Below are 15,017 nucleotides of genomic sequence, written 5' to 3'. Positions count from 1 at the left end.
GTGCTTTGATTAAATGCATTGACTGAGATTGACTGCTTCAAAGTCAAATACTGTAACAATGTTAACTGGGAGGGCTAGCAGTGTGTCATGATCCACCCGCTCCAGCCCGGGCTGTGTGGGTGCCCGCGTGGTTAGGCTGATTGGGAGGCGCACACCTGCGCCACATGCAGGCAGATTATCCTGTGTATTTGTATGACCCCAAATGACGACTGGTCCGGGCCAGTTCGTTGAGCTTCATGCCCCATTCGAATACTTCCGTATCCCTGATCGTCAACCCGTGTGTACTGACCTCCGCCTGTTCTCTGACCGACCCTGTAAGCCTGACTCCCTTGACACTTCTGCCTTCCTTGATCGATCTACCGTGTACCGGCTCCTGCCTGTCCGCTCACCTGCTCTCTTCGCCCGACGTCCCAACTACCGCTGCTGCACCTGACTGCCTGCCCGATCCCCGACCACGGAATAATAAACGTTTCTCCCCGCACTACCTTGCATCTTCCGAGCCTTGCATTTGGGTCCTACTCCCGTTCCGATGGGTCGTGACACAGTGACTGAGTTTTAAGAAGCCAGCTAGTCAGCTAGCTGCACTACACTTTCTCACGGTTATGCAGTATGTTTCATTTTGGCTCCAATTAGTGACCTTGCTGGGGACTGTTGCCCAAGCTTCGATGTGTTAATTGACGGCGAGGCCTGTACCACAGCCAGCGGTGCTGCCTTACCCCCTCCTAGTAAAAACCCAAATGAATTAACACTCTCTCAATAGCGCTGAGATGGAAATGAGAAAATAAAATTACAAGTAGACAGTAGACATTTTAACAGCAGACCTACATCCCTATCTGCCACGATCACTCGTGATGTCACATGAGCTTTTTTTTTTTTTTTAAAGACACACAAAGGGTGGTGTTCCCTTTTTGAGGTAAAGGATGAGATCTTGCCCCAAGTGGAGGAGTATCTTGGTGTCCTATTCACAAGTGAGAGAAGAATAGAGCGGGAGATCGACAGACGGATCGGTGCAGCATCTGGAGTGATGCTGACTCTGTATTGATCCGTTATGGTAAAGTGGGAACTAAGTCAAAAGGCGAAGCTCTCAATTTACCAGTTTATTTACGTTCCTACCCTCACCTATGGTCATGAGTTATAGGTCGTGACCAAAAGAACAAGATCCCAGATACTAACAGTCAAAAAGAGTTTCCTCCGCTGGGTGTCCAGGCTCTCCCTTAGGGATTGGGTGAGAAGCTCAGTCATCTGGGAGGGGCTCAGCATTGAGCCGCTGCTCATCCGCATTGATAGTAGCCAGATGAGGTGGCTGGGGCACTTGATTCGGATGCCTCCCAGACACCTCCCCGGTGAGGTGTTCCGGGCACGTCCCACCGGAAAGAGACCCCGGGGATGACCCAGTAAAAACTGGAGCAACTATGTCTCTTGGCTGGCCTGGGACCACCGTGGGATCTCCCCGGAAGAGCTGGATGAAGTGGCTGGCGAAAAGTAAGTCTGGGCATCCCTGCTAAAGCTACTGCCCCAGCAACCTGACCCAGAAAAGTGGTAGAAGATGAATGGATGGATCTTTGTATTAAACTACACTCAAGTAACTAAATATGAACAAACAGTATTACAAAATTTAACATTTACTCAATTGCCCTATGCAGATAATGATTTTGCTGTACAGTACTGTATATCAATATAGCATCACAGGACTATGTAGACAAAATATACTGATGAGTGCAAATTCTGAATATGAATTGTCACTATTTTTCTTATTTCTCACTGTTTAAGAAATAAATGTGGTGGACGTAATGTAGACTTTTATTTTGAGTTTATGCAATCCTCAACCCCTCCTTGAGGTATCATCTTATCGTGGTGGAGGGGTTTGCGTGTCCCAATCATCATGGGAGCTAAGTTGCCTGGGGCTTCATGCCCCTGTTAGGGTCACACACGGCAAACATATCTGAGGTGAGGGGCCAGACAAAACAGGACTCTATAAACCTCTATGATAATCAAAAATAATGGATTTAACTTAAACTTGACCAGACACTGGTCACCGAGGCCCCCCCACTCTGGGGCCAGGCCCAGAGGTGGGGCTCAAGCGAGAGCGTTTGTGTTGGGCCCGCACCCACAGCCTCCGCCAGGCACAGTCCGAAAGGTTAATGTGGGTCCCCATTCCAATGGGCTCACTACCTTGGGAGGGGCCATAGTGTTCAGGTGCAATCTCAGCTGGGAGGTAGCCGGAGGTTGGGACCTAAGGGATCTGATCCCTGGCTACAAAAGCTGGATCTAGAGACATGGAATGTCACCTCTTTGGCAGGGAAAGAATGGTCAAGAAGTTCCGAACAGTTATCATCGGGATCGCCTCCACACATGGCTGGTATCAGTCCTCTTCAGAAAGGTTGAACAGTCTTCCACTCAGGAGTTTCATCAAGCAGGTGTGGGTATTCTTAATGCCCCACGGCAGAGCACCCGGACGTTGGGGTTAGCCCCCGTGGACAAGAGGGTTGCCTTGCTCCACCTATGGTTGGGAGGATGGGTCCTGACTGTTATCTGTGCATATGCAACAAACAGCAGTTCAGAGTACCCCCCGTATTAAGAGTCCTTAGAGGGAGTGGTGGAGAGCGCTCCAGCTTGGGACTCAATCGTTCTGCTGGGGGACTTGAATGCGCATGTGGGCAATGACAGTAAGACCTGGAAGGGTGTGATTGAGAGGAACGCCCCCCACCCCGGTTAGAACCCAAGCGGTGCTGTTATTGGACTTCTGTGCTCATCACTGATTGTCCATAATGAACACCATATTCAAGCATCAGCACTTGGCACTAGGACATCCTAGATCTTAGTTCGACAATATATTTTGTGGTTGTGTCATCGGATTTGCTGCAGGGCGTCTTGGACATTTGAGGGAACAGAGGGGCGGGACTGTCAACTGATCCCTACCTGGTGGTGAGTTGGTGCCAGTGGTGTGGAAAGATGTTGGTCTGACCAGGCAGGGCCAAGTGCATTATGAGGGTCTGCTGAGAACACCATCCCCGAACCCATTGGTGAACACCAACAGTGAGGGATGGTGTCAAGATGAAGGAGCCCTTTGGAACCTCTTTGGCATGAGGGACTCCTGAGGTAGCTGATCGGCACTGGCTGTTTAAGTGGAATGTAGCTTTGGTGGTCGCTGAGACAAAAACCCGAAAGTGTGAGGAGTTTGGTGAGACCATGGAGAACGACTTACAGACAGCTTTGAAGAAATTCTGGTCCACCATCCAGTGTCTCAGGAGGGGGAAGCAGTGCACCATCAACACTGTGTACAGTGGGAATGGGATGTTGTTGACGTCGATTCAAGAAGTTGTGAGTCGGTTGGGAGAATACTGTCAAAATTTCCTCAATTCCACAGACACGCCTTCCCAAGAGAAAGCAGAGTTCTGGGGTCTCTCCTATCTCTGGTGTTGAGGTCACAGAGGTGTTTAAAAAGCACCTTGGTGGCAAGAGGCTGAGGGTGGATGACACTCGCCCGGTGTTCCTCAAGGCTCTGTATGTTGGGGGGCTGTCCTGGTTGACACACTTCTGCAATATTGCATGGACATCGGGGACAGTGGCTCTGGACTGGCAGACTGCGGTCCCCCTTTTTAAGATGGGGGATCAGAGGGTGTGTTTCAACTACAGGTGAATCACATTCCTCAGCCACCCTGGTATGGTCTATTCAGGAGTGCTGGAGAGGAGGGTCCATCGAAAAGTCGAATCACGGATTCACGAGACGCAATATGTTTTTCTTCCTGGCTGTGGAACAGTGAAACAGCTCCTCACCCTAGGTAGGATCCTCGAGGGTGCAGAGGAATTTGCCGAACCATACCATACATCACCATACATCTACATACTTGGAAAAGATGTTCGACCATGTTTCTCGGGGAGTCCTGTAGGGGTGTTTTGGGAGACTGGGGTGCTGAACCCCCTCATACAGGCTGTTTGGTTTCTGTATGACCGGTGTCAGAGTTTGCCCCACATTTCCGTAAGTAAGTCACATTCACTTCCGGTGAGGGTTGGACTCCGCCATGACTGCCCTTGTCGCCAATTCTGTTCCTGACTTTTATGAACAGAATTTCTAGGGGTAGCCGAGGCAGAGAGGGGATCCGGTTTTGAGGCCTCACAATTGCATCCCTGGTTTTGCAGGTGATGTGGTTCTGTTGGCTTCATCAAGCTGTGATCTCCAACTCTGACTGGAGCGTTTCACTACAGTGTGACAAGTGGCTGGGATGAAAATGAGACATAATCTGAGACCATGGCCCTCAGTCGAAAAAAGATTGAGTGTGCTCTCCAGGTCGGGGATGAAATCCTGACCCAAGCGGAAGCCAGAGAAGAGTGCCCCAAGAGGAGATCCTGAATATCTCAGAATACTCTCAGAAGAGTTGGAGGAAGTGGATGGGGAGAGGGAAATCTGGAATTCACTGGTGAGGCTGCTGCCCTCACAACCCGACCTTGAATAAGTGGATGAAAATGAATGAATGAACAGATAAATAATCCCCTCAGTGGTTTTTTTTGCCCCTTTTTTGCACTTCATTCAATTTGAACATTGCAATCACATATGAAACCACTGTACCCAGACAGTTATGGAGAATGTAAATAATCACCTGTTTGTATTACTGCACTGTTCCTGTCAATGGAAGTCTTTGGACGGCTGAAAAGGTTGGAATTCAAATGTCGATGGGTGACTCCTTCCATCTCTCGTCCACTCAAGAAGGCCATGTTTCTTGGCGATGCTGCTGAACCTGATCGTCACAGGGAAAAATAACTATTTAGTTGTGTCTGTAACAGTGCACCAGCGTGACCTGTATGAGAATGATTAGATGGAAAAAATACAGATGAGTTGCTAGAACCTGATTTTGGTACACTGTTCACACCAAAGCAGAACACATACTCAAAGTGTGTTTCAAATGACACATTTTGTCCTGATTCACTAAGCACTCAATCCACATTTTAACAATTGTGTCCGAGATATAAAGTATGCATATGCATACATTCATGGCCCAAATGGACAGCATCTGTGAGGAATTGTGTGAAGAAATTCAAACCTTCGACAATAATTGTGTCTATACAATCAGGAGATAAACCACAAAAAGGGACGGTTCCCTCAAGGAATTCCAATCTCTGACCTTTGCTACACTATCCAAGATAGCAATACTTGATGTTTAAAAAATGAATTCACAAAATAGACACAGTCTATACTCTACAATCTGAATTCATTTATATACTCTCGAGCAGGGGTCGGGAACCTATGGCTCCCAGAGCCCACATAACGACATAAAGAGACTGTTTGTCCTAGTGTGGTTGCCGTCGTTTGTGTCACGACCCATCGGAACGGAGGTAGGACCCAAATGTAGGACTCGGGAGATGCAAGGTAGTTTGGGGAAAAACGTTTATTATTAGAGGGTCGGGGATCGGGCAAGCAGTCAGGTGCAGCAGCGGTAGTTGGGATGTCGGCCGTAGAGAGCAGGACAGCGGGCAGGCAGGAATCGGTACGCGGGAGATCAATCAAGGAAGGCAGAAGTGTCAAAGGAGTCAGGCTTACGGGATCGGTCGGAGAACAGGCAGAGGTCGGTACACACAGGAATACGATCAGAGATACGGGGGGTGCTGGAACGGGACATGAACTTCAACGTTCTGGCGGAGCACCAGTCGTCATCGGGGTCCTATATATATACAGGGGATAATCAACCCGCATGAGGCACAGGTGTGTGCCTCCAATTAGCGCGGCCGCGCGGGCACCCGCACAGCCCGGGCTGGAGCGGCAAGATCATGACAGTTTGCTGTCCAATATTGACGTCGACGTGGGGAGGTGCAGAAGTTCGAACGCAGATCGGGTGGAAATTAATTGTGGAAACGCTTTTAACAAAGATGGCTAAAAGAAAAAGAGATCAGGAGTACAGTAGCACAGTTTCCAGTACGAAAGGACAGAGGAATTCACCTTTGTGGAGAAAGAAGGTTCCTTTGTGTCTAATTTATAATGACAAAATTGCAACGGTGAAATGCTCAAATATAAAGTGCCAGTTCGACACACGCCATACACATGCCATTGGATCAAAATATCGTGCAGAGAAGAGCAGGAAGAAAGCATGTCAAGAGCTTCTGTCCAGAGTCAAAGTGAACCAGCAGCAGTTCCGTGTTTGAACACAACAAGGTGACTGCAATTTATATAGCTTTGCTGGTGCTTTGGCAACTGTGAGAAATGCTAAGCCATTCACAGCTGCCAAAACGATCTTCATTGATGTTGCAATAAACTTATTGACATTTTTTTACATGAAGACAAGCTAATCAAATGAATACATGACATGCCTCTGTCGGAAAGCATTGTTGTCAAGCGCACATAAGTGGGGAGAAATGAAAAAAAATTAAACCTGCAGACCAGCTGATTGTGAAAACTTGGAACGGACTCCCCATCACATACCATTCACTGCGACGTGTGACTATTGCTGTACTGACAATGTTTGGTTCTTCATATGGATGTGAGAAGTTTTTCGCACATTTAAAAAAAAAAATACGACCAACAAATGTCCACGAATAACGGATGGAAGTCTCAAAGGCTGCATGAACTTTAATTTAATGACATATGGAACAGACGACAACGCCATCAGCAAAGAAGTCACATTAATGGTAAGAAGTACTTTTGTCATCACTGGTTAGCAACAGCATAATGTTATTTCAAAGAATTTAAAGATTTATTGTACTCTTAAAGTGTTGGTCTTACATAAAATGCACGAATACACTTGTATTTAGTTTTAAAAATATTGTATGGCTCTTTTGGAACTACATTTTAAAATATTTGGTGTTTATGGCTTTCTCAGCCTTAAAGGCTCCCGACCCGTGCTCTAGAGTATATATATCAGAGAATTTAGCAGGCGTGGCCAACCAGGCAGAGATGAAGATCCACATTTTTCAACTGTGTTACAGCAAAGAGCCACACCATGCAAATCAAAGAGCCAAAGCGCCATATCATAAACATGGATATCATTCCCTCCTCACACACAAACCTTTGCTCAGCCAAATTTATTGTAAACATCACACACCAACATGATCAGAAAAATCAATTCCTAAAGAGTATCAAGACCAAAGGCCAGTAATTAAAAAAACATTAAATAGTGTACTCTCTCACACAGACAAACTACCAGTTCAACCATGTCTTGTCTTGTATGGCATAATTCTCATTGATTGTAAGACAAAAATACAATACTCATATGATTGGAGGTCTAAGTGGAAATGTGAATCACCAGCCATGCTAATGTTTGACATTCTCTGTTCAGTGCGGGGGCACAGTTGAAGGTCTGATACCATTTGTTTTGAAGACACAAGATGTCAGCGACATCACTGAAGGATTTTTAATAAATTACCCTTCAATGTATGGCTTTTTGGCCCTTCCAATGTTTGAAAACACTTGACACGGTGCAACCATTCGTCTCTGGATGCGTCATTATTTTTTTTAAAAACTGCATCTGCTTTTCTGTGGGATTTTTCCAAGTGACTAACATGTGACTGGGAAGTTTAGTCCCTTTTAGAAATTCCAGGTCAATGTCAGTACGGGGTGTGCTGAAGTGAAGATCTGAAGCTGTGAAATGTGATAGATGTCTGACAGAAAAGGGAGAGAGTGGCCTGCTGTTGTGCTCAATAAAAAAAAAGAGCTTTCCCGCTCTGGTAAAAACGTCCATATTTTCGTTTTAACTGTTTATTTTTCCTGGCATTTTGAGAGCGAAATTGACAACGTGACCGTGGTCAGGTGACACAGGGGAGACGTATTCTCTGTGCAGAGATTCTCCTGCTCAGGGTTAACTCATCCTTCTCTCGTTGCAAAGCTGAGGTTGGTGGCGGGAATAGTAATGCCAATCATCCCTGGTCGCCATCACGCTTTTTTCAATTCTCACCCTCCCACTGAGTAGTCCCGTCTCACTCACACGGCGATGAAAAACCACACACACTCTGAGCTTGTTGTCGCAATACCCGTTAACAACCATAATAAACTCAAGAAAAGCGCGCACGCAAATAACGTAATAAACGCAAGTAATGCTCGCCACTACCGTGATGAAGTCAAGCAAAGCGTGCGCGTGTGCACACATAAACAGAACTTTAATATGCTTTCATGCCTTCACGAGAGTCACACGAAAGGAGACAAAGAGCAACATGTTGGCCACCCCTGCGTGAGTCTAGAGTATATAAATGAATTCATATTGTGTCATTGATTAAATAAATTACCTCTTAGGCAGAGAAAAGATAAGAAGTCCTCAGTTTTGGGTCGACGTCTGGTGAGACTGGTGACGACTGCTAGGTTGTGGCTGTGCCTACACTGTGGTGATGACGTCAATGGTGCACCAGGAGAATTGGGTGGTGACTGGGCAAACTTTCTTTGGGCTTGCAGCCTTGGCCTATACCAACACACAAACAGACTAATCAGAATTTTAGGGTTTTCTTTTTTGTTTTGTTTTTTTAACTTCCACCTTAAAGTGGCACTGACACTAAAATATACATTTTAAAAAAACGGTATTGTTATCAAAACTACATATAATTGATAATAATACAAGTCGGAAAAAGTGGGCTTGGAGCTTTTTATTAAAGCGGAAAGTAGCGAAAGTATGACTCGAAATCCCACCAGTGGCCATATTGTCTGTGATGTCATTTGCAGATGTCACACTGGGGCAGTTGCCATAGAAAACACGCTGTGCTAAATGCTGTGGGAGAGGAACAAGAGCGATTTTCTGATTTGTCTGACACCCCTTCTGAGACTGAAGCTCTTTTTGAAGAAGAGAACATCTCAGAAAGAGTGAGGGTCATTTTACCATATTCTTTCAAGCCATATTTAGACGATATGCAGATCACTTCGAACTAACAACAGACTCCCCGTGAGACAGACGAGGAGGACGGGAAACTCGATGTAATATTCAAAATGATTAGCCCATAATTATTCGATTTCCTAACCCTTTTACAAGTTTTGTGTATGTGGCATACTCAGGAGGACCCATGCAGGGTGAAATAACTACGTCAGTGGTCCCCACACACTGGTGGCAGGTGGGGTGGGGGGGGGGTCATCCTTCTTCCTCCCCGTCCCAGGTGTGGCCGCACGCCGCCGCCTGCCTCCCCGCCCGACCCACCTCAGGGTAAACGGCGGTTCGTGCCACCGCTAACGGTGGCCCGCATGCATCGACACATTCAGCACCTCTGATTTACATGATTTATTAAGTTATAATGACGCGGATCTTTCGTTACGTTCTGAGAGAAGCACTACGTCGTCGGACGGGGATTTCTAGAATGTTCTTATAAGGACGACGATGGCTGTCAACAGAGCTTTGTATTTATACTGCTGCTATCGGACAAGTACACACGTACACGGACGCCACACTCCCTTTTTGACATTTCCGAAATATTCGCTGTTAATAACATGGTGACGATACTTCGTTTAGCTAGTTAGCACGTGTTTCACGCTACTAAACTGGCTTTGTACTTCTATTTTGTTATTGTTTTGTCTTGTATTGTATTGTGGTGATTAAATTGTCTTAAACAGAATACAAGTGCTTTGTTATATTTTGCTGGTTTGACGAAGGGGATTTATTCTAAATTCCAAAACACCTCCCTGTCCGTTCCATCTCCACGTGGCGGTGATAAAAACAACGCCGCCCGCGAGCAAAGACGACACCGCGGCCAAACCGCCTCCACCTCCGATTCACCTCCACGGCGGAGATGATCCACCGCGGCCCAGCGCCGCGATGAGCCATCCCAGCGGCGCCACGTCCGCCAATCACGGCTTCGGCCGGGATGGCACATCGACACATTTAGCACACCTGATTTACGGATTACGCCCCCCCCCAACTATTATTTTTTTTTAAGTAGCTGTATACACACCTACCTGTCATTTGGTACACACAAAGCTCTCGTCCTTTGCACCTGTGCAATCCATTTTTCACAACAAACCTGGTCATTTGGAAAAGTATGAAGAGCGAATCCATCCTCCCGAGTGTTCCAGCAATATCCAGCAATACAGCAAAGCAGCATTTTGGCAAAAACGAAGGAACAACGAGCTACCTCCCAACAGGTAAAACTAGTATAAACAGACGAGACCACTTGAGTGCGATACTGCCGTATACATCACTTCTTGCTTCTTCTCGAAAACAAATCCCTCGAGAGGATTTTCATGGCGGGAGTGACAAAAAGCCATATGTCAAAATCATGTTTTATGGGAAAAAAAACAGAAGGGTCCATACCAGCTGCCGTTTTTTCATAAATATACTAAAAATCATGCACTTCATGACAGTGGACCTTGAATACAGAGAAGAAAATAAGTATTTGAACACCCTGCTATATTGCAAGTTCTCCCACTTAGAAATCATGGAGGGGTCTGAAATTTTCATCATAGGTGTATGTCCACTGTGAGAGAGATAATCTGAAAAGAAAAATCCAGAAATCACAACGTATGATTTGTTTTAATGATTTATTTGTATGATACAGCTGCAAATACATATTTGAACACCTGTCTATCAGCTAGACTTCTGAACCTCAAAGACCTGTTAGTCCGCCTATAAAAGTCCACCTCCACTCCATGTATTATCCTGAATCAGATGCACCTGTGTGAGGTTGTTAGCTGCAAAAAGACACCTGTCCACCCCATAGAATCAGTAAGACTCGAACTTATAACATGGTCAAGACCAAAGAGCTGTCTAAAGACACCAGAGACAAAATTGCACAACTCCACACGGCTGGAAAGGGCTATGGAGAAATTGCCAAGCAGCCTGGTGAAAAAAGGTCCACTGTTGGAGCAATCATTAGAAAATTGAAGAAGCTAAACATGACTGTCAGTCTCAATGGGTGTGGAGCCCCATGCAAGATATCACCTTGTGGGGTCTCAATGATCCTTAGAAAGGTGAGGAATTAGCCCAGGACTACACAACAGGACTTGGTCAATGACCTGAAAAGAGCTGGGACCACCATTTCCAAGGTAATTAACTAAGACGTCATGGTTTAAAATCATTCATGGCACGGAAGGTTCCCCTGCTTAAACCAGCACATTTCAAGTCTTGAGTTTGCCAATTACCATTTGGGTGACATAGAGGAGTCATGGGAGAAAGTTTTCTGGTCAGATGAGACCAAAATGGAACTTTTTGGTCATAATTCCACTAACTGTGTTTGGAGTAAGCCGAATGATGAGTTCCATCCCAAGGACACCATCCCGACTGTGAAGCATGGGGGTGGTAGCATCATGCTTTGGGACTGTTTTTCTGCACATGGGACAGGACGAATGCACTATATTAAGGAGAGGATGACCGCAGCCATGTATTGTGAGATTTTGGGGAACAACCTCTGTGTTTCTCAGCGACAGCCCAGAAACCTGTCTGATCTCGAAAAGATCTGTGTGGAGGAGTGATCCAAAATCCCTCCTGCAGTGTGTGCAAACCTTTTGAACAACTACAGGAAACGTTTGACCTCTGTAATTGCAAACAAAGACTACTGTACCAAATATTAACATTGTTTTTCTCAGGTGTTCAAATACTTATTTGGAGCTGTATTACACAAAAGAAATCATTAAAAAAAAATCATACATCGTGATTTCTGGACTTTTCTTTTTAGATTATCTCTCTCACAGTGGACATGCACCTACAATGAAAATTTCAGACCGGTCCATGATTTCTAAGTGGGAGAACTTGCAATATAGCAGGGTGTTCAAATACTTATTTTCTCCACTATAGCTCTATACACACCTACCTGTCATTTGGAACTCATAAAGCTCTTGTGCTTTGCACCTGTGCAATCCATTTTTCACGACGAATCAGGTCTTTTGAAAACGTGTGAAGAGTGAATCCATCCTCCCGACTGTTCGAGCAAAATCCACCAACACAACGAGCCGGAATTTTGGTAAACACGGATAAAAAAACAGGTAATTTCTCTCTGGTACAATAGGTATAGACACTCGACCCCACTACTGCAAAAACGTCACTTCCTGGTTCTTCCTCAACACAAAATCCTAGACAGACTGTGTCTATATTGGAAGATGAAAATAAACGATATACGGCAACATTCCAATGTGCTGTGAACAAATGGATGATTCCATTCCATCTGATTTTTCTTTGGTAAAAGTGTATGGAAGGTCCTCAATGCACCTTTTTGCTAATCTTCTTTTTCTTTCGGCTTGTCCCGTTAGGGGTCGCCACAGCGTGTCATCTTTTGTCATCTCATGCATCCTCCTCTCTAACACCCACTGTCCTAATGTCCTCTCTGACAACATCCATCAACCCTTTCTTTGGTCTTCCTCTCACTCTTTTGCCTGGCAGCTCCATCCTCAGCACCCTTCTACCAATATACTCACTCTCCTGCCTTTGAACATGTCCAAACCATTGTAGTCTGCTCTCTCTAACCTTGTCTCCAAAACTTCCAACTTTGGCTGTCCCTTTAATGAGCTCATTTCTAATCCTATCCAACCTGTTCACACCAAGCAAGAACCTCAGCATCTTCATTTCTGCTACTTCCAGTTCTGGTTCCTGTTGTTTCTTCAGAGCCACCGTCTCTAATCCGTACATCATGACCGGCCTCACCACTGTTTTATAAACTGCCCTTCATCTGAGCGGATACTCTTCTCTTCTTCTTCTTCTCACATAGAACACCAGACACCTTCCGCCAACTGTTCCAACACGCTTGGACCCGTTTCTTCACTTCCTTACCGCACTCACCGTTGCTCTGTATTGTTGACCCCAAGTATTTGACATCCTCCACCCTCGCTATCTCTTCTCCCTGGAGCTTTACTCTTCCTCCTCCACCCCTCTCATTCACGCACATATATTGTTTTAGTTCGGCTAATCTTCATTCCTCTCCTTTCCAATGCGTACCTCCAACTTTCTAATTGTTCCTCCGCCTGTTCCCCGCTTTCACTGCATATCACAGTATCTTCTGCCAACATCATGGTCCAAGGAGATTACAGTCTAACCTCATCTGTCAGCCTACTGCAAACAGGAAGAGGCTCAGCATGGAACCCTGATGTATTCCCACCTCCACCTTAAATTCTTCTGACACACCTACGGCACATCTCACCACTGTTCTGTTGCAATCATACATGTCCTGAATTACATATTTCTCCGCCACACCAGACTTGCGCATGCAGTACCACAGTTCCTCTCTTGGTACTTTCTCTAGGTCTACAAAGATACAATGTAGCTCCTTCTGACCTTCTCTGTACGTTTCCACAAGCATCCTCATGGGAAATAATGCATCTGTGGTACTCGTTCTAGGCATGAAACCATACTGTTGTTCGAAGATACTGACTTCCGTCCTGAATCTAGCTTCCACTACTCTTTCCCGTAACTTCATAACTTCATTGTGTGGCTCATCATCTTTATTCCTCTGTAGTTTCCACAGTTCTGAACATCGCCTTTGTTCTTGAAAATGGGGACTAGCACACTTTTGCTCCATTCTTCTGGCATCTTCTCTCACGCTAGTATTCTATTGAATAAGTTGGTGAAAAACTCCACAGCCACCTCACCAAATTGCTTCCATACCTCCACCGGTATATCATCGGGTCCAATTGTCTTTCCATTTTTCCATTCTGTTCAGTGCTTTTTTAGCTTCTCCCTTACTAATCATTGCCACTTCCCGGTCATTCACACTTGCCTCTTCTACTCTACCTTCTCTCACATTTTCTTCATTCATTAACTTCTCAAAGGCACCAGTCAAGATATTTCTATCGCTCTCCTTAATCACCTTTACTTGCTGCACATCCTTCCCATCTCTATCCCTCTGCTGGCTAACCTGTAGAGATCCTTTTCTCCTTCTTTCATATCCAACCTGGAGTACGTCGTCATATGCCACTTGTTCCGCCACCTCTACCTTTGCCCAACGATGCATCTCACTGTATTCCTTACGCCTCTCCTCAGTCCTCTCAGTGTCCCGCTTCTTCTTTGCTAATCTCTTTCCTTGGAGGACTTCCTGTATTTTGGGGTTCCACCACCAAGTCTTCTTCTCCCCTTTCCTACCAGAAGACACCCCAAGTACTCTCCTGCCTGCCTCTCTGAGTACCTTGGCAGTAGTATTCCAGTCTTCCGGGAGCTCTTCCTGTCCATCCAAAGCCTGTCTCACCTGTTTCCGGAAGGCCACACAACATTCTTCCTTTCTCAACTTCCACCACCTGATTCTCTGCTCTACCTTTGTCTTCTTAATCTTCCTACCCGCTACCAGAGTCAACCTACACACCACCATCCTATGCTGTCGAGCCACACCCGCCCTCACCACCACCTTACAGTCGGTAACCTCCTTCAGATTACATCGTCTGCACAAAATATAATCCACCTGCATGCTTCTACCTCCGCTCTTGTAGGTGACTCTATGTTCCTGTCTCTTCTGGAAATAAGTGTTCACCATTCCTAATTCCATTCTTTTTGTGAAGTCCACCACCATCTGTGCCTCAAATTTCCTTTGCTGAATACCATACTTACCCATCACTTCTTCATCACCCCTGTTTCCTTCCCCAACATGTCCATTGCAATCTGCACCAATCAAAACTCTCTCTTGGACTGGGATGCTGAGATCGACTTCGTCTAATTCCTTCCAGAATTTCTCTTTCAACTCGCAGTCACATCCTACCTGTGGGGCATAGCTGCTTTCCACATTACACAGAACACCCTCAATTTAAAGTTTCATCATCATAACTCGATCTGATACTTTTTTCATCTCCAGGACATTCTTAGCCAGCTCTTCCTTTAAAATAACCTCTCCTCCAGTTCTCTTCCTATGTACTCCATGATAAAATAATGCACCTAAACTTCTAGCCTTACTCCCTTTCCACTTGCTTTCTTGGATGCATAATATATCAGCCTTTCTCCTAATCATCATGTCAACTAACTCCTGAGCTTTTCCTGTCATACTCCCAACAATCAATGTCCCTACACACAGCTGTATGGTCTGTGTCTTTCTTCTGCCGACTAATCTGCTTTCTTCCTCTTTTATGTCATCGACCAACATTATCTGAATTTCTACCTAGCCTTGCGGATTAACATTTTTGGGTGGAGGTGTAGGAATCCCGGGCCAAGCCC

At 45.6% G+C, this 15,017-nt stretch overlaps 1 protein-coding gene across 8 annotated transcripts in view; it reads right to left on the bottom strand.

Annotated features, from left to right (window-relative positions):
• Nucleotides 1–15,017, bottom strand: part of LOC133501483 (protein Jumonji-like) — a 91,108-nt gene that overhangs the window by 11,581 nt on the left and 64,510 nt on the right. For all 8 annotated transcript variants that reach the window (XR_009795194.1, XR_009795195.1, XR_009795193.1 and 5 more), the window contains 2 exons: nucleotides 8,209–8,378; nucleotides 4,599–4,736 (listed from right to left, as the gene is read on the bottom strand). Coding sequence is in view for 5 of the 8 variants with exons in the window: in XM_061821281.1 (XP_061677265.1) it covers nucleotides 4,599–4,736; nucleotides 8,209–8,378 (308 nt within the window). In the remaining 3 variants the exon portion in view is untranslated. The remainder of the gene's footprint in view (nucleotides 1–4,598; nucleotides 4,737–8,208; nucleotides 8,379–15,017) is intronic.

This window comes from Syngnathoides biaculeatus, chromosome 5 (assembly GCF_019802595.1).
Source record: "Syngnathoides biaculeatus isolate LvHL_M chromosome 5, ASM1980259v1, whole genome shotgun sequence".
NCBI classification, from domain to species: Eukaryota; Metazoa; Chordata; class Actinopteri; order Syngnathiformes; family Syngnathidae; genus Syngnathoides; species Syngnathoides biaculeatus.
This window is presented reverse-complemented; position numbering and strand designations above follow the sequence as displayed.